Consider the following 18,801-nt stretch of genomic DNA (forward strand, 5'->3'; position numbering starts at 1 on the left):
ATAGCCATGGTTTCCACGATACATGTTAGAATACCCTGGAAGGCAACCAGCTGATTTCTAGGGCACAGGCTGCTTCAACTCCATTATCCAGAGGGGACAGAAGATTCATTTTTTGGAAACTGGGCTTGCAGCTATCTTATCCTGCTTCCTAGATGGTAAAATCAGGCAGCAATTTCAGAGTGTAAGCAGTAACACCACTAGCAAGTCCAGTCCCCTTCTCTGTGTCCTCTCGTGGTAGAAAGAAACCTACTACATCAGATACAGAATGACGACTTCCACTAAAACCAGCCTTGCCAAGCTGATATGTTGATTATTAGCTGATGCAAATACACTTGATCAGGGCACTTACATTTGAATCAGTGCTAGATTAGTGCCCAGTGGGGAGATTTTCTGCACCAGTTCCAAGATCACTTACAAATTGTAGGAAGGAGACCTTCCTGCTTAATGCTTAAAAAGCCTCCATCATCAGCGACAGTTCTAGTCGTATCTGACACCATGCCCACCCCGCCAACAGTAGTTACACCATTGGTTTTTGGCCTTCTTTTTGCTACATATACTCACAGTATCTCACTTTGTGTTACTATATGCTTGGAGGAAAAAAATGGGCTTAGGGAACGTTCATATCTCTGGATTCTTTGAAATGGTATACATAACCTGCTAAAGCACAGGAAATTTAAACCAGATATTTCCAGATAAACTGGTCCGCAATAGTTACTAGAAATCTGTCTACTAAAGGCAATGTGATCAGCTCCCAAAAAGAACATGCATCAAGCATTCTGACAAGAGGTGCACCTATTTTGTTCAAAACCTCTGTGAAAACACCAGTTTTAAATCAAGTATTGCTAAGCACTCAAACTTATGAACCACAGTGATCTAAGCAACTAAAAAATACAGTTTTTATACGTTAAATAATTATTCCTTCTTTTAAAATGGGTTAGTGTGCTATTACTACAGACTGGCAGCCCTCTCTGTATGAATAGTAAATCAGTTAAGAACCATATGAGTTTCCTTTTAAGATCTGCCATCTCTTCCGGCTGGTCATTTTAATGACAGTCCTTTCTCACAAACATCAGTAGATTATTTCCTGAGGCTCTTCGAAGCCAGTGTGCTTCTGAAGCAGGCTCATTTTATGGATGTGGTAGAGCATTACTTGACTTCGCAAAGGGACATCAGACAACTCATGGTGATAGATGCGCTATACGATGTACCTGGAAAGTCACCTGGAGATTTCCTGGCCTTTCAAGCAACTGTTGTCGCTACAGATGCAGAATATTAGTCTGAAGGACTTTTTTCCAAGAAGGTAGTAATGTAAATCTCTGAAGATGTTAAGATTACATTTTCTCCTGAGGAAGTCTGCAGTTTCACAAAACAAATGTTTACGTGACTAACCAATGCTCTGTTTGAAATCAAAGTTTCATGCTAGAATGTCAATCAACTTTATTATCACATGCGTCTCACTAAGCCATGCATTCACGGAAGTAACAGTGTACGTGCATTGATAGCAGATCTGCTGCCAATCGGTCCATTTAATAATAATATTGATAACAATAACAATATTTTTTTAAACCCACTTGATACTTTTTATTGTCCCTGTTAGAAAATCTTCTCGATAAATGGCATCACATTCTATCCCAGGCCAAAAAGTTCTGTACAACTAGGGGACTCTAAAAATTGACCATTTTTGGTTGCAGAGATACAGAAAAAAAGGACAGTTGACCAGAGAGATTTAGCCTATGGGTATTTTTAACCTTGGACCACCCTTGCGGATGGAAGTGAAGCAGTGGAAATGAAGGAGTAAATTTGAACCAGGAATAAAAGGGGTGGTAGTGGTTTGAAGGTGTTCTGTCTCTCTTTCTCACTATGTAATAGTATTTTGAATGGCAACAAATGAAACTAATTTTCTTTAAGTCAGTCTATTGTGCCCGTGACAGTAACTGGTGAGCAATCTTCCTGTCCTTATGTCAAACTACAAGCTTTCTCAATTTATTTTCTCCATCTGTCCCATTGAAGAGGGGGAGCGAGAGAGTGGCTGGGTGGCCATTTGGCTGCTGGCCAAAATTAACCCACCACACATTTCTAAAACGTGGACACCTCTGTTGATCCTACCACCATTTTAGTGGCCCCAGTGGATCACCCAGTGTTAGAAAGGATGTCTGCCAACAGCAAACCTGCATTCAGCTCAGCACCAAAGGAATTTCCTCTATTTTTTCGTTTTTAATTGATAAATACTTTGAAGGCCTTTTGCACAAAGTTTTCTAGTGACTCTTATCATTAAATGATACTACATGTAGGGTTTTTCCAAGGAAGAAAAGCAAGATAAGCATATACTATCCAGATTCTAACAAGGATCACAATTTTACAGAAAGACCTAGACCTTAAAACCAGTGCTTTTTGAATCCTCTATTATTCTATGTACTCTCAACAAGAATGCCAATGAATTCAGTGGAATGAACTTTCACCTTATTATCATCAGGAAAATATTAATATTTCTAAAGGTGATTATTAGATTACCAGCGTTAGCCACTATTTTGAAGACTCAGAAAAAGTTTGTTATGACAGAAATTGTTTTTCACACACAACTATCTGATGTAATACTAATTTCTAAAGTTGCTACAAGTGTTGTCTTAAAATAAGTAGTATTTTTACCTTGTTTCTGTCCTGCGTATCCACTTCTCCAGGTGCCATATGTTTTAGCAATAAAGCTAAACATTTTGGGCTTTTGTGACGTGTAGTTAAATGTAATGGTGTCATATCCTCTAAGTCCTTCTGCATCCAGTTCCCTCTACGAGCCAGTAAAAGTTTCATGAAGCGGTAATTTCCCTGAATAAGGAAAAACATCAGAAATTTATTCCAATTTATAAAATCAATTAATGATACTGTTCAGATATATTTACTGTTGTATTACAGTGCCTAAAAAAACCCACACCAAACAGCTCTAAGGTTTGGAAACAGCTAATATGTATTTTTTGTTAAAAAAAATTCTCTCTTGATTTTTAAGTCTGTTTTTCTATTAGATACATATCTTCCATTAGCGGAGTGCGCAAGACAGGGTTCAGTAATACCGAAAATTCTGCAATATTGTCAGTTTCCTGACAGTTCAGCCTCAATAAACATCATGTAAAAACGAAAATAAGGACCATTACATGCTAGTTTCAGCAAGGTAGCCAGTTATCAGATTAGGAATAAAGCTAAACACGAAGAAAGATTACAATTATCAAAATGAAAGTAACAAAAATAACAGAGAACTACTCAGGGAGATAAAATGTACTCATCTGAATTAATAACAAACATACAGAAAAGTGAGTGTTTCTTAAATTTTTAAATTGGGAACTGTATATGAGTTTTGATCTGTTGTAGGCATGATAAATGGATGGGATAGCTAGCTTTGCAACACATTTTAAATACTTAACACTCTGGACTTAACAGGTTTTCAAAAGAAATAATGCAGTAATGCTACAGTGACTAATGACTGAGGGTGGATCCCAAGGGAAAACAATCCAGTTTTATTTCTCAAATCATTGAAGAAGCCAGCCAAAAATTAAAGATATACTAATGAAATCGTGAAGAAGCTGTCATGCTTCAAGCCAGCCTTGACCTGCTGCTGCCCCTTGCTTGGAGATTATTCTCCATATAACTGGGTTGCTACATATGACACTTTGATGCTTCCAATTCAGTACAAAGCCTCTTGGGTTTTCCAAACCACCTTCAGCAATTGAGTTTTAGTGAAGGACCAGTAAGAGCTGGAAAAATAACTCATTAAAGCAAAACATCAGGATCTACTTCATGTGATCATGTTTTAAATATCCCTATTCTTTCTCCACTCTAATATCTAACCTTTCCTAAAGAGAAAGGAGTGTGCTGTCTCACAATTTTACTCACTGTCTCTCATATTAGTTTTTGCCAATTTCACATATTGACAGTTTAAATGAAAGTATCAATTACCCATAAACACAATGAAAATAGAAAGCTCAGAAGGGAAGAGAAATTATACTAATTCCTTCCACTCAGGGAAAAGCTGAAGCTTTTTTTTTTTTTTTAGATGAAGCTTTATTAGGCAATGAACACAGAAAAAATGGCACCGAAATCAATAGCAGTCATGTCTTTGGATTCTTCTGCTTATGGAACTACCTGCAAATTAACATATATCAGTCTGTTACAGTTCTTTTATAAATCCTGGATGTTAACTTAGTCCCGTTAGGGTGTCTTTGGAAAAATAATGAAAAAAAAAAAAAGCCATGTAGACAAGTGCAAGCAGAGCTGACGAATGGGGGGCACTTCCGTGTATCATAAGACTCTGAAATGTGAATTGCTTTGTCAGCAGAATAGCAGGGTGGAGACAGGCCAAATGATTCGAGACCCCCACAATATCCAGTGCCAGGGCATAAAATGTCCTGGTTTCCTTTTCCATAGCAGACAGACACCAGAAGGGCAGATTTTATATATGTTACTGTTCTGTTCTTTGTCTAATAAAAATGGAAGGGTTGAGCTTTATGTGGGCAGAATGGATTTCACCAAGTATGCCTAAAATGAATGCGATCTTTCTTTTCCTGCTACACTATTTTATTTTAAAATACAAAACAGGGAGAGCAAATAATGAATGAGCTCAGACAAAATAACCTCTTCCTACTTCTACGGTTTATGGCCACCAGTCCTTGCTCTTCAGTGAAAGCCTACAAGAAAACTCTGCCAAAAACCTTACCACAAAACTGCCTGAAAGTGCAAACGTCTCTTGCCAGAGATGGCGTGGCTGCTGTACTCTTCAACAGCATTCACACCAAGTAGTGAGTGACTAGCTCTCTTTCTTCTGCTGCGTGCCAGGGGAAGCATAGCCTTAGGGTTTTGTCCCTTTAATGCACAGCCACGCATCAAGGCACACACAGAAGTGCAGAGGTAGAACAGCATAATGTCTGCACAGCTACTAATCCACACAATATACTCAAAATGAATTAATAATACATTCAGGAATGAGTTAGGGATGAGAAAACTCCTCATTATTGTCATTATATCTTAACATGTAAATACAAGACGAATTTGCAAAACTCATTAAAAAAGAAAAAGGCCTAGCAAAAAAAAAAATCACAGTGTATCATGATATAATTGGTAATTAGACTTATGAGAATATTAGTCTTGGAAAAAATATGGCTGGTTTTCTCCATCACAGAGTACAATGCACTTGTTTTGTTTTCAGTATTTCCTGCTCAATGTGCATGCATACACTTGAAAGAAAAAAAAAAAAAAAAGATTTTGTCTTGTTGATGGAAATTTATTGGAAGATTTACAAGTATATTGTGCTTTTTGAATTAATTCAGCTGAAAAAAAAAGAGAATCAAAGTTAAAATAATACATAAAACTAAGAGAACATGCATTTTTATTACTAGAGTTTCTTTCCCTATACTCTGTTTTATTTTTGCTGTTACACATTCTTCCACCAATTACTACTATACTGTTATTTTGCATGCTTAGCCACCAACAAATCCCTCTCCTTAGGAAAAGAACCTGTAATAAATCCCCTCACTTGGAAACACAAAAGAGTCTGTTTCTTCCAAATGATTTGAGATTTTTTTTTTTTAAATACCACCATAGAAAACACCTGTACTTACATTACTTATTTGCAATGATCTTAACCATGCTCCTACTTGTGACTGCTGTTCTTTAGTAATACCATGAATGCTGCTGTGTTCCTTTCACTCCTTAGAAAATAGCAGCATCCCTATTAATGACAATGGAAAAATTCCCCACCTTCAACTGATTACTGTTTAAGTTTGTAAATATGCAATGTATCAACATGTCCTGAAGGCAGATTTAATTTAGGTCTTTCTAGGTGGGGGGGTAAAAAAGTATGCTTAATCTGAAGAGCAGCCAAATTCCTTCATTTTTTAAAAATTCTTGTGTACAATGAGTCTTTAAACTGGCTAGTTTTTACTCAAAGAAAATGCACTTGATTTGCCTAAAGATTCCCAGGCATCATGAAGCACTTTGGGTCAGTTGCCGGACTCTTAACATTGGTAGTGTCTCTATAATGATTCTGTTACACTCTGAAAACTTTATGAGCAAACGGAATTAAATACCGGTATAGAAAACTCAGTTCCTGGTAGCCAAAATTTACTATTCCAATGCTGATTCTTGAAATTCCTTTATCTTCTATTAAAATTCTCTTCAGCCAAGACTCAACTCTGTATGAAAATTATAGCACAGTTTCAGAGAACAGCTGACAACTGATTTCAGCATAATCAGAAGAAATACTTCTGCTGTTTCAAAAATTCAGCCACATATACTGACTGCAATGGAGTATAACGCAGTTGTTGGCAGACAGATCGCTCAAGAAGCAATCACTGCTCTGTCATCAAGTAGTGTCTTTGAAGAAATTTCTGGACCCCACGCTTAACTGCTAAGCAGTCAGAAAAACTTTCCTTTCCTGGGATGTTTCAATAGACACAAGAGCAATGGAAGAAACATCTTAGATGGAATCAATGAACTTAGCAGAATTCAGATTATCCCGGAAATTGGGAAAAATACTCCCAAAATTGCATATTCATTCCAAAAAACCCCTGTCTAGTCTTTTCAATATGACTTTATTGCCAGGAACAGGTTCTAGTGGGAGAACTCTTTTCTACCTGCTTTTCCAGACCTACAAAATAATGTGTTTATTTCTTCATCCATATAAAGCAGCTTTTTCAACCTATCTTCTCTTCCTGGCCTGTTGAGGAGGTAGAGTGAGAGAGCAGGTGGATGGGCATCTGCAACTATCCACCCCATGTCATCACCTTAGAGAAAGACTAAAGTAAAAATGAGCTCTAAACTCGTAACAGCGTTGTTACGATGTTGATACGTGTTACGTCCTTCCTCACAAGGGGAGGAGGAGGGGCAGGCACTGATCTCCTCTCTTTAGCGACCAATGACAGAATCTGAGGGAATGTCAGGAAGATGTACCAGGGGAGGTTTAGGTTGGACATGAGGAAAAGGTTCTTCCCCCAGGGGGTGGTGGAGCACTGGAACAGGCTCCCCAGGGAGGTGTCACGGCCCCAAGCCTGACAGTGTTCAAGAAGAGACTGGACAAGCCCTCAGACACATGGTGTGAACTGTGGGGTTGTCACATGCAGGGACAGGAGTTGGACTTGATCCTTGTGGGTCACTTCCAACTCAGGGCATTCTGTGATTCTAATTGTAGATTTATACTGAAAAGACTGATGGTTATATTACCAATGCACTAAAAATATCAGCCTCACACTTCACATAATGCCACTCTATACAGCCTGGCATGGTCCTGCTCTAAAACACCCACTCACCCAGTGCCTCTGCTTCAAATATCTTCCTCAGAGCTCACGGTCCCTTCACTCAGCGGGTGGGAAGATAAGGGAAAGAACATTTCTTTTTCCTTTCCTTGAATCAGTGGTAGTCCCCTTCTTCCCAAGCAAACTATTGGAGAACAGAAGATCTGGTACATGACTGAACTTAACGTGTCGCAGGGGGATTCCAGCATCTCTGTGAAGCCATTCTGATATCTGAAGCCCTTTTGGGCCAGGTTTCAGCCTCTCCCTGAACAGACACAGGTTCCCACCGGTCTACTGTCCAAAATAGTTCAATTGTACTGCAACATTTAGAGCAATTGTATTTTCATATTACTGTTGGGAATGTTTAAGTAATGCTACGCATCTCTACTAGCTAGCTCTCTGGCGACAGCGCAACAGACCAACCAACCTAACAAAGAAAACACTACCATAAAAATACAGCTGTGCAAATATTCCAGCACCCAAAATGAAAAAGAAGATTGGGCAGACGTATTTGTTCCCCAGATGATATCGAGCAGCGCAAGAAAGATGAAGAGTTGCTAATGGATTTTTTAATTTACCTTTTCAATACATGTAGATAATTTAATACATTCCCAGACACACTATTAAAGCCTGAATCTTAGACAAACACAGAGCTAAAACCAAACTGCTGTAGCTAATCCTGTTTCTTGTGAAAGGTTTTATTCTTTGTGTAAGCAAAATTCTCCCAGAAATTTCTTCGCATACATGAGTGTTAACCTCCTTAACAGGTGACAGGTTATTGTACCCTCAACCATGAGGTATCACACGTGTGCCTCGAAGAGCCAGCCAGCTTAACCTGCCAGCAGAGAGGTCACACACAGGGCTCTGCAGCATTTGGTAGAAGCCTGGCAATGCCAGCAATAGCAGGTGGGATCACTGCGCAGCTATCAGGAGATAAAAGAAGAACGACAACTGCAATTAATACTTACGGGAAACATCTTACTACCTTTCAGCTGGCTAAAATCTGATGCTTTTCTGATTCAGAACTGAAAAGAGTATGGTTCCTCTAAATTGTATGACATTTTCTTTCTATGAACTGAAAGTCATAGTCTAGAACAGCAATAGGGACATTTAAAGTAACATTATATAAAATACAGAAATGTAAAAACCTGAATTACTGACTGTTGTTACTTAAAACAGGAGGAATCAGTATAACCTTAATATCAAGTATACATATATGGAAATCAAGTTTCATCATAGATGTCTCCTGGATAGTCATTAAGTAGATAATGGTCCAAACACTTTACAAAACTACAGATAACACCAAAAGACAGTAGACAAGTAACGCTTATTAATAGGACAGGAACCAACCCTCTTAATCTGTTAATATTCTTTTTCCATTTATTACTTCCATTGTATATGGCTAAGACTCAGTAAGTTGATATCCCTCTCCTGTACCAGATGTGGTTCTAGAAGAAATGGGAAGGATAAAGGGAAGGGAGAAATAGAACTATTTCATCTAAATACTAAATGAATGACATATCAGTAGTCCAGATTGCCATTTATTATGCACCAACAATCAGGAAGATTTTGCAGAATCCCAAGTAAAATTCTCCCGGGCACATCATGATTGATGAATGACACTGCAGAATTTTGCATCGCAAACTGTTAAATATTTCAGAGACACACAAGCTTGCTTTAAAGAGTTCACCTGGGTTCTAGAAAAATTCTGCTTATGCGCAGAGCTCTCTGAAAATTTATTTCCCTTCTCATCTCACTCTTTCTTGGTGAGTTAATTTGGTCTTTATAGAACCATGTGCTTCTATGGTCTGACTAACCACTCCTCCTACTCCGTACTGTGGATTTACCTCTGAGGTTGTACGTTCCATCTTTGGATTTTAAAAACATACTACATAGGTACATACTACATAGGTAGATAAATATAACACCATTTTATAAAAGGAGAAACCGAGCTGTACAATATAAGGCTAAGAGTCAGAGGAATATATCAACCTCACCAAGCATCAAAGGCACATCCGTAGGCAGGTGACCATCACCTTGTCATCAGTGGGTTAAAAGGGGCCAACAAATATAGAAGAATTGCTTATTTCCCTATTCATCGCTGAGACTACATTTTCAAGAAGCATAACAACTCTAATCCATCTGAAATATTTAACATGACTCGAAAGGCTGATTTGTAATCATTTATAATGTAGTGCACACGAGCTGACTACCGACTGTTACAGCACAACTACACCTGGGTTTTGGAATACCTACAAGAGGCTTGTGAAAACTGCAAGTGAGTGGTAAAATAAAAGTTCCCACAAAAGCAGAAATGTAAAGGTTGACCTGTTTAAAGGGGTGCGTTTGAAGAGAACAGAGGAGGAGTAACAGTGCAACAAAGTCCACCATCCAAGACAGTGGGGATTTCGGAGATTTGATAATTACACATTCCACCAGAGTTTAATAATTTATTAACTTATTAAATTTTGATTTTTGAAGTATATTCATTATTAATTAAGTGGGACTTATGTAAGACATTTTAGCACAATTTTCTCAGTATTCTTTTGTGAAAAGGGAGACTATTAAACAATCAATAACTCCTCTTCAGAGGAATGTAATTTATAATTCAGTTACCTTTACTCTTTCACAAACAGAACACCACAAAATTATTACAGTTGAATTAACTGCAGAGATAAAACAGGTCTGCTTTTCTAATACTACACCAACTGTAGTGTAGGTAATGATTATACTTTCTCTGTCTTTAAATATTATTAATGTTTTAATTTTCCTTTTTAAACTCATAAATAATTTTTTTAGAAGTATAGTTGGATACATAGCAGCTTGAGAGCAGGAAAACAAATTGTATCATAGGTTATTACTTATAAATTCACTCATGTACACTGTTCCTTTGGTTTATACCCAGTTTGGGGCAGAACGAGAACAGGAAAGGTGCATGAAAATTTAGCATACCGGGCCACTGATGTCTTTTTCCAGATAAGCACATTCTGCCCAAATATACTAGTTTTCATTCTAAGGTAACAAACAAACAAACAAACAAACAAAAATAAATAGATTGCTATGAATTTTTAACAGTCAGATTAGATATTAAACCTTTTAAATCCAGGACTCCTTAAAAGTCAGAGTTAAGATTTAATTATTGCTCATTTCTGAAACACAAAATGGTCCGTACTTTTTCACAGAGACGTGCGAGCTTCTAAAGTCAGTATAAATCTATACATTGACAAATAACAAATTGTATCGTGCACTCAGACACTCACTGGGGTAAAATATGAACAACATGAAAGTCATTTAGATTTTAGCTTAAAGCTCAAGCAGCATATAGCACCCACTTTGCACCACATCAGCACACTCTGCCAACAGATTAGCGTAGATCTGAGAGCAGCCCCTTGCTGTCAGATGCTTTCAAACAGCAGTGAAAGTCAAAAAACTTGAACTCCTTAATTGCCAGCTCAGCCTTTAAAAGAGAAACATACCCATGAGCTTTCCCTTTAAAACAAAAACAGCAACTGAATTCAACCTGCTTATGTTCACAGAGCAAAACCTGCTGATTTTGACCTACTCAGTCTTACAGGAGATAATCTTTCTGTATACACAAAGATCCACCCCCACTCACTCTCTTTCCTGCGAGAAGGTGCTGAAGAGAGGATGCTTCACCACACAGATCAACTTGGTCGCAATTTTTCAAAACCAGAGAATTTTCATAACTTTGGAAAGAAAAGGGGCTGTGCATGTGGTTTCTTTAGAGGTTCCTGCATCTATTAGTGTCCCTTTGAGAAGAAGCAGATTCTCAGAACATCAGAAACAACTTGGAATGACATGGAGCAGATGAAGAACTTTCTGTCACCAACACCTGCCAGTTTTAGTAGGTTTTCCGGGAACAAACTAAGCACTTACAAAAACAGAAGCTGTGACTATCATACTTCTAATTTGATATATATAGGAACAGAGACTGTTCCAAAAGGAACTGAAATCTATACATCAAAAGGAGCATTTTGATATGCTTATATTGTCAGCTAACTGCCAGACATCTGACAAGGATTCTTCAGAAGAGAAGTTATTAAAATAGACAGTAGCAAGTAGATATATTAAACTACAAGTAAGAATTTGTAAATTTATAAATTAACAGCACTTGTGTTGTGAAAAATTATCTATGCATTGACATAGTGAAACACTGATTTTTAATACACTGAAAATGAACTGGTTACAATAGCTACAGCCCTTGTAAGAGCTACTCTTTAAACATATATGACTGCACCACTCCTACACTCCTGGAATATCAGTAATTTTTTTTAAACAGTTCCTGAAAAAAAGAAAGGAAAAAAAAAAAGCAATATAGCTACTTAGAACCTCAGTTTCTAGTGAAAATGAGTAAATTTGCCATCAATATAGCAGGCTATTTCTCTGGATACCACATGCAATATTGCCATACAAGTTCAACACACACAATATTCTTATTTGAGCAAATAAACTCATGACAAAGTTTATATAAAGTTTTGAATATGTTTGAATGTTAATACATTTCAATATATTTCAAATGCTATATCAAGAATACACAAAATTAGAATCAGACAAGCTCCCAATAACTTTTTCCCCACAGCTCTTCCATAATAAGTATGATTTTGATATGTAAACCATGAATAGGGAAGGAAATACTATTCTATCCCTATATCTTAACAGTTGGATTAATATTTCTTCATTAAAGAATAGCACATGAAAACATATTGTCACTGTTGAATGAAACCACATCAAAAGAGAAGGTGAATAAATCAAATTATTTCACAAATTTAAAGTGAGGTGATCATATTCATCCATCTTACTGCAAAATCCTATGAACAAATACACTGAAGTGTTTCTGTTAAAAATAACAGTTATAAGGACATTTTCAATCCTTTCAAATAGTCCCCTCAACCTTTGGGACGCATGAGGCAAGAAGTAGACACTGAAGATAATAAATCTTAGCTCATTTTTGTTGCATACTGTCTACTCACTGTGGTAGTCTATACTAACTACATTATAGACAAAGTCAGCAGAGGTAGTAGAGAGACTACTCCCTCCTGTCCTGAGTGCTCCCTAATCTGCCGGCAGATGACAGTCAGAAGCCTTGATTTCCACATGCATCTTCAGTAAAGCTGCTGCAGAGTGAATGCAAACAACCCAGCTCTGAACAGATGGATGAAATATAATAATGTAAATTTTATTGATTACAGAGAGTTAAATCAGTATTTCTTCTACCTCTGGAACAACTTCAGTCACAACTGGACCAGTTTACTTCAAGAAAACTTGAAATCAAGTGTTTAGGTAGTTTTAATTTGAGCAAAACTAAACAGTTTAAAATAAAAAATAAAATAAAAGTAAGTAAAAGAAAATCTTCAGGATTGTTGTTTTAAACATAACCTTTAACAGTTAAACTATACAGCTTTGAAAAAAAATCTGTAAGCAATATATTACCTCTGTGTGGGCAAGGATGATGTCATGTCTTCTATCTAACAAACCGCTAGCAGATTTAAATATGGTATGCTTTGCTAATCCTTTCAAGTCAACCATGGCAAAAACATCACTGATTTTGACAACGGGTTAATCTCTACAAATTAGCCTTTTAGCATCCTAGACCCAAAAGGAAAGCACTCAACTGGAGAGAACCTCTCAGCTGGACAGAAACTTTCTTTATCAGTTTCCAAGCTGAATGTGTTTATCTGTCTGGCAAAGCATCTTAGGCAATCAATCCATCAGCCAAGAACACCCGTACAACTTGCGGCCAGTTCCGATTATCAGACACTTGGACTGAGAGCAAGGCAGTGTCTGAGCCTGGAGCACTTCTTTAGCTTTAGCCTCTTGCAAGATTGGCTACAGTATCTCGGTTTCCATAGGAACAGAGAGAACTATTAACTGGCATGGAGTCAAAGAATACAACAGAGAAGACAACTGACCAGTGCTGTAAAAGACAAGGTAAAACTGGTTCCCAGTATGAGCTGAAGGAAAATAGGTGTTTGCATCTTACAGCCTTTGACCTCATTCATCCATGGCCTGTACGTGTTGTTTCTGTGCAGTGTTCTTGGCTCTAAATTTTATGGTCTACCACAGTGGCTTTCATGTAAAAAAAAAAACCCCAACACTTCAAGGATGAAAAATGCAATTAGCATTCTCATTTCCAGTTGATCTCTTCTACTGTTACTGAACTTGTTTTCCTATAGTGTTCTTTTCAAGTCATTCAAGCAGAAGCACCCACAACACACAGTCCCTGAGGATTTATGAGAAAACCTGACACACATCACCTATATCTGCAGGGTCACGGCCCACCTCTTCATAAAGAATCAAAGATTAAGTTTTAAAAAAATAGAGTATTTAATAAAATATTGTGATTTGAAAGATTTGGCAGCAAGTACTAAAGCCCTCCTCCCCAAAAATACAAAAAAATATTTAGTACATTAATTTTCTTAATGGCTTTAAGTTGAATAGTCTTGAACTAAGAGTAGTGTTAAACACTTAAGAAAATATATGTCTTTCTTTTTAAAAATGGCTTTTCATATATTCACATTCTTCTTGAACCCCAGCAAAGTTTTTATTTATGACTTCTTCCAATTTTTAGTAATTATCTGTATACCTCACATAACTGATGTCTTGCAGATGTCCAAGTCTCTTATTGCTTAGTTATACATACATTACTTAATGTCTCTTAAACTTCTCACCTCTCTTCCAGAAACATCAGACAAGTTAGCATGGTTGCTCAAAAGCATTTTAGGAAGACAAAAAACTTCTCCATAATCTGCTTACACACAGAAATTTTTAAATTGCATTAGATCGTACTTTAAGAGGACAAACCTACACTTACACAGACTTCATATGAGTTTCCGTTCTTCTAGATAAGTTTCTATGTTATGTCCACATTTCTGTTTAAAATCCAATTAAAAGGTTATAAACAACAGTATTATTCGTGATACAATTCTACCGGAAAGACAAGTCCTAATCACAGCCACCAGTCAAGTCAAAGACCTCACTGTTTATCCTACCTTTGGGCATTACTGTTTCATTCTGGAAGGAAACTAATTGCCATCGCTACTCAGCATCGCTCTGACAAGTGCTGGGTCACTTCTGCCCGGTACTTTTAACTGCAGCGCTCGTGTCTGTGACATCCTTTCAGACTCCTTGAAGCAACAACGCTTGCAAAATGAAAACTTTGCATATATGCTCATTTTTGAGCATATCTTCCCAGAATTTTTTGTTATTACTGTGGTTGCTACTTTATCAGAAAATAAATTCATGTCTTTTGATTGATTTAAATAGATTTCAAACATCTTGAGTCCTATAACAAACAACTGTGTGAAATAATTACAGAACTATATACCAAATCGATTTATGAGAAGAGTTCTCCAGACACAGTGAAGTTTCCAGAACTGTTACAAAAGTAGACAGATAACCTGTAATGAAAATAACGTGCGATAAAGGTAGGTTTACCCTTACTTTAATTAATTATTGAGACACTTGAAACTACTTTTATACACTGCAGTATTTCATAGCTTCATTAGACACTATAGTGATGTTTGAGATTTAAAATGAAGTCAGAATCTACTTACAGTACTGGTAAATAAATCAAAGCCTTAGTAAGCTACTCAAACTACGTCCTAGCAGTAATAAAAGTACTGAATTTATTTCTCTTTCTTCAGCCTAGAGGCATTTAAAATAACAATCCAAGCTTGGTGTTTCTTAAAGTCTTTTCCAAATCTATACCATTCTAACAGAACACTGAAAAAAACATGTCCTATGTACATATATATATTCATGTTTACATGTTCCCCTCAGAACACTGGACATATGCAGATGATATTCATAACATAAATCACTTAATATTTCAGTAGATACTATTCTCATTAATAAAAAATAGTAGCATTCTTCATTAATTCTTCATTAATAAAGAAATGTGTAACAAAAAAAGGGTTCCAAACTGCAATAGAAAGAGACTAAAAAATGATAACTTTAGTAGGTAAGTTAAACTAATTTTCTATGCTATGATATGCTGAAATTAGCTGTTGCTTTCCAGGAAACAACATAATTTGCTTACGTAGTTTATACATATCCATTTTCACTTGAGTGTGATTCATCTAATTCTCTTTAATCAACAATTTAACCAACTGTTTGCAGACAAAGAGAGAGACAAATGAAAGATTAGTGCTCCTGGAGTTTGTGGCTGGCCACAAGATCTGAATTTATTTTTCAAACACCTTCCATAGCAATAGCTTTGCATGCTGAAGACATTCTATCTAGTGCACTATTGATCCAAATGACAAGCCTGAGCATCAGATTAAGGACATGTCAGACACCTGATAGAAGATTCCTGGAGAATGCAGCAGAAAGGTGTCCTGTTTCAAAATGATCTATTGCTCCTACTACATTTTTGAAGTGTATACGGAAACATTTAACCTAAAACTAATTCGCTTAAAATTAGAATAACATTTTTAATCAGTGAAGACAAATACCTTCATTTTTTACTACAGAATATCTGGAAAAAAGTCGCCTCATTCAAACCAAAATCACCAAACAGCTCACAAAACTGGACCAAACCAAACTGATGAGTTAATACTAGGAAAAGCCCTGTTTTAATTTGTCAGTGCCAAATCTGGTCACAAACAAGCAAGCGGTTTCTCAGTCCCAACAATAACATTGCTTCTCGCAACCATTAAAGATCAGTTGTGAGGTCAGCTGCAAAGGGGCAGTTAATGCAAAAATGATGTTTCAGAAAGGACACTCAAACAGGGAGATGTCTTTGCCTGTAAAGGTATTTTTAAGGTATAGACTTGGCAGCAGACATCAATGTCCTGGGAGAAAAGCTGGACAAGTCTCTTGTGCACCAAGGGATGCCACAATGCTAAACATGCTAAAGGAACAGCAATAAGTGAAACAAAATTAAACCCATTCAGATCTGAACCATAACACTTCACATACAGTAAGGACCATGCTTAAGAAGAAACCCATTTTTAAGATGTAATCATTAAAGTTCAAATGCTAGAGAAATTTCATGTATCCTTTGAATAAAGCAAAGTGAGAGAGAGAGGGGACAGCTGTTTCATAACAGCCTGTGCAAGAGAGCTAGTCGTTGAAAACCAGGATATTTAAGACAGCTTAAATCAGCTGAACATCAAGTGACACGGAAAAATGTTCTGTAGAAAAAGCAGTGCTCATGCCCGCACAAAGTACTTACCTTTGCTGGACAAAATTTTACCTAACTTTCCTAAAGCACGTCAGCATCCTCTTCAGTTCTAGCCTGTCCTCTCAACAAAATCTCTGAGTTGAAGTCACACACCAATATTTTTTTAGCATTAAGTCCTCACATGTTGTTTTTTTTTTAGGATAGGATCACTCTACCTTGTCATTCTTGGGAACTGATATTCTTCATAAACTAATACAAATTATTTATTGTTAGAGGCCTGAAAAATTATTGCTATGGAAGAGGACTTAGATAAGATCAGAAAACGTGACAATGGGTAAGTCATCAGCCAGAAGTTCTTCCAAATTTTCCTCACAAAAGTACGACTGTGAATTTGATAGATGAAAATGAAGCAATTCTACCAGCTGGCTGTAGAGATATTTAAGATATCATTCCATATGCTATGCAGAATTAGTTCCTTTTTACTGAGAAACACAACAGAAGCAGAGCTGCTCTGTATTCTGCCACCATGGCTTGCACTTGATTCATATTTTCAAAATCTTTTAGAAAATCACTGCACTTGGAGACATTTATTTTATTATTTTTAATGAAATTCCAAATGCTTGAGATCAATACCGCCCAACAGAGGCACTACTATGATAATACAATGTATGTTTTGAGCCTGACAATATCCTCTTCATCAGTTTGAATCATGAAAGCTTATTTCAAACACATAAAACATGGTAGAAGAAGATACAAAGCCCAACAAAGGAAAGGGGGTGAGTTAGCAAAGCAAAAAGCAAAGCAGAGATGCAGAGAACTAAAATTACATGGTGCTTCAAAATGAAAGAGAATAGTTTGTACAATGAAAATAAGTCAATTAGGTTAATAAAAATAGCTGTGACATCACTGGAGGAAAAGAGAAAGAAAATATCACCAGTAGACTAGGAAGGGGAGAAAATGGGGAAATAACAGGTCATTGCCTTGGCAAAGAAACTGGAAAAAAAAAAAAAGGCCAAGGATTTTTGGTAGCAAGTACTAGGTAAAGCTCTAGAAATTAAGATACTGAATTCTGACATCCTTCTTGTCACAAATAAGCTCATCTTATCACAGCGCTTCTATAGCACACACTACACCACGGTGTGGAAACACTGGGTCAGCTCCATGGCTATTACGGGCACTGAAGCCAAACCGGCCACAGCACCGTAACACCTCTCTCGCAGCTCAGCAGTTTCAGCTATCTCCAACACACACAAAGCCGTGAGAGCAGCCCATGATCTCAGTTCTTCACCTGTCCTTCCCATAGCTCACACCAGAAGGTTAAATGTGATTAAATCAGATTATACAGGCTCAAAAATATCACGATTGTACAGAGTTGGGGAAGCAATGAAACAAAACAGAGAGGAAGATGAGGCAGGAGAACCAGATTATGAGAAAAGTCTGAAGTTTAGTTCTGATAAAGCCTAGACTAGAAATGACAGAGGTACAATACCTGTCAGACAACTAATTGCAAAAACAAAAATCATTCAAGATCCACGAATCCAGACTCTTACACAAAGAGGGGCTTTTGAGAGCATGGCAGTCAAAGGGGAAAAATCCCTGATTTCTGACACTTTAGCCATTGAAACAGGGTAACAGACAAACCGTTCAAGATTTCTGCTTCTGAAATACACCATTGTACCCATCTACAAATATAAACTTGAGATTAAGGATGGGTTTGCCAGTATTCACAGCAGATCACCAGTAAATACGATTTCGTGAGTCCAAATGGCCATCAATAAGTGGTGCAGAAGAGAGTGGAGCAGCAGGGGAATCAATCCAAACTGAAACACCAATAGCAACCCACTAGTTTACAACAAATGATCAAACCCAGGAAAAAAACTGAGATTTCAAAAAAATCTCCAAGCTTATAAAAAAGAAGAAAACCATAAAATTGTCTTTCTGTTTAATTAGCCGATACAAAAATAATTTCAACCCCCCCGCCAAGACTGCTTTTTCAAGGTCATCAGCAGTTAAGGATGCTCCTTATAACAGGTGCCCAGTTGTATTGGTAACTCTGGCCAAGCAGTATACTAATAGATCTCAAGGAAAATGTGTTACTTAGAGAAAGGAAATATTGGTATGGTTACAGTTAAGACTTGCTTTGAAAAGAGTGACAAAATAAGATGACAAATAAAGATACCAATATTTTAATAATTTTATAATCAGCAAATCCTCCTTTAAAATCTACTCCTATTATTTATTCCAGTAAGATAAGTATTAACACTGTAAACCTCCTGAGATATGAATGTAAAAAAAATATTTGTTCTTCTAGCATAATGGCTCATTGGATTCATCTTCTTTAGAAGAACACAGATCTTTCTCCAAGAAACAGGCAGAGACCAAGGG

General features: G+C 36.9%; 1 protein-coding gene across 7 annotated transcripts in view; it reads right to left on the minus strand.

Moving 5' to 3' along the window:
* INVS (inversin) overlaps positions 1-18,801 on the minus strand; it is a 93,257-nt gene that overhangs the window by 51,676 nt on the left and 22,780 nt on the right. For 6 of the 7 annotated variants that reach the window (XM_065052948.1, XM_065052952.1, XM_065052949.1 and 3 more), the window contains one exon: positions 2,647-2,820. In XM_065052948.1, coding sequence (XP_064909020.1) covers positions 2,647-2,820 — 174 coding nt within the window. Of the gene's footprint in view, positions 1-1,208; positions 1,354-2,646; positions 2,821-18,801 lie in introns of all 7 variants that reach the window. The other variant, XM_065052953.1, reaches the window with a different exon arrangement.

Source organism: Columba livia, chromosome 2 (assembly GCF_036013475.1).
Source record: "Columba livia isolate bColLiv1 breed racing homer chromosome 2, bColLiv1.pat.W.v2, whole genome shotgun sequence".
NCBI lineage: Eukaryota > Metazoa > Chordata > Aves > Columbiformes > Columbidae > Columba > Columba livia.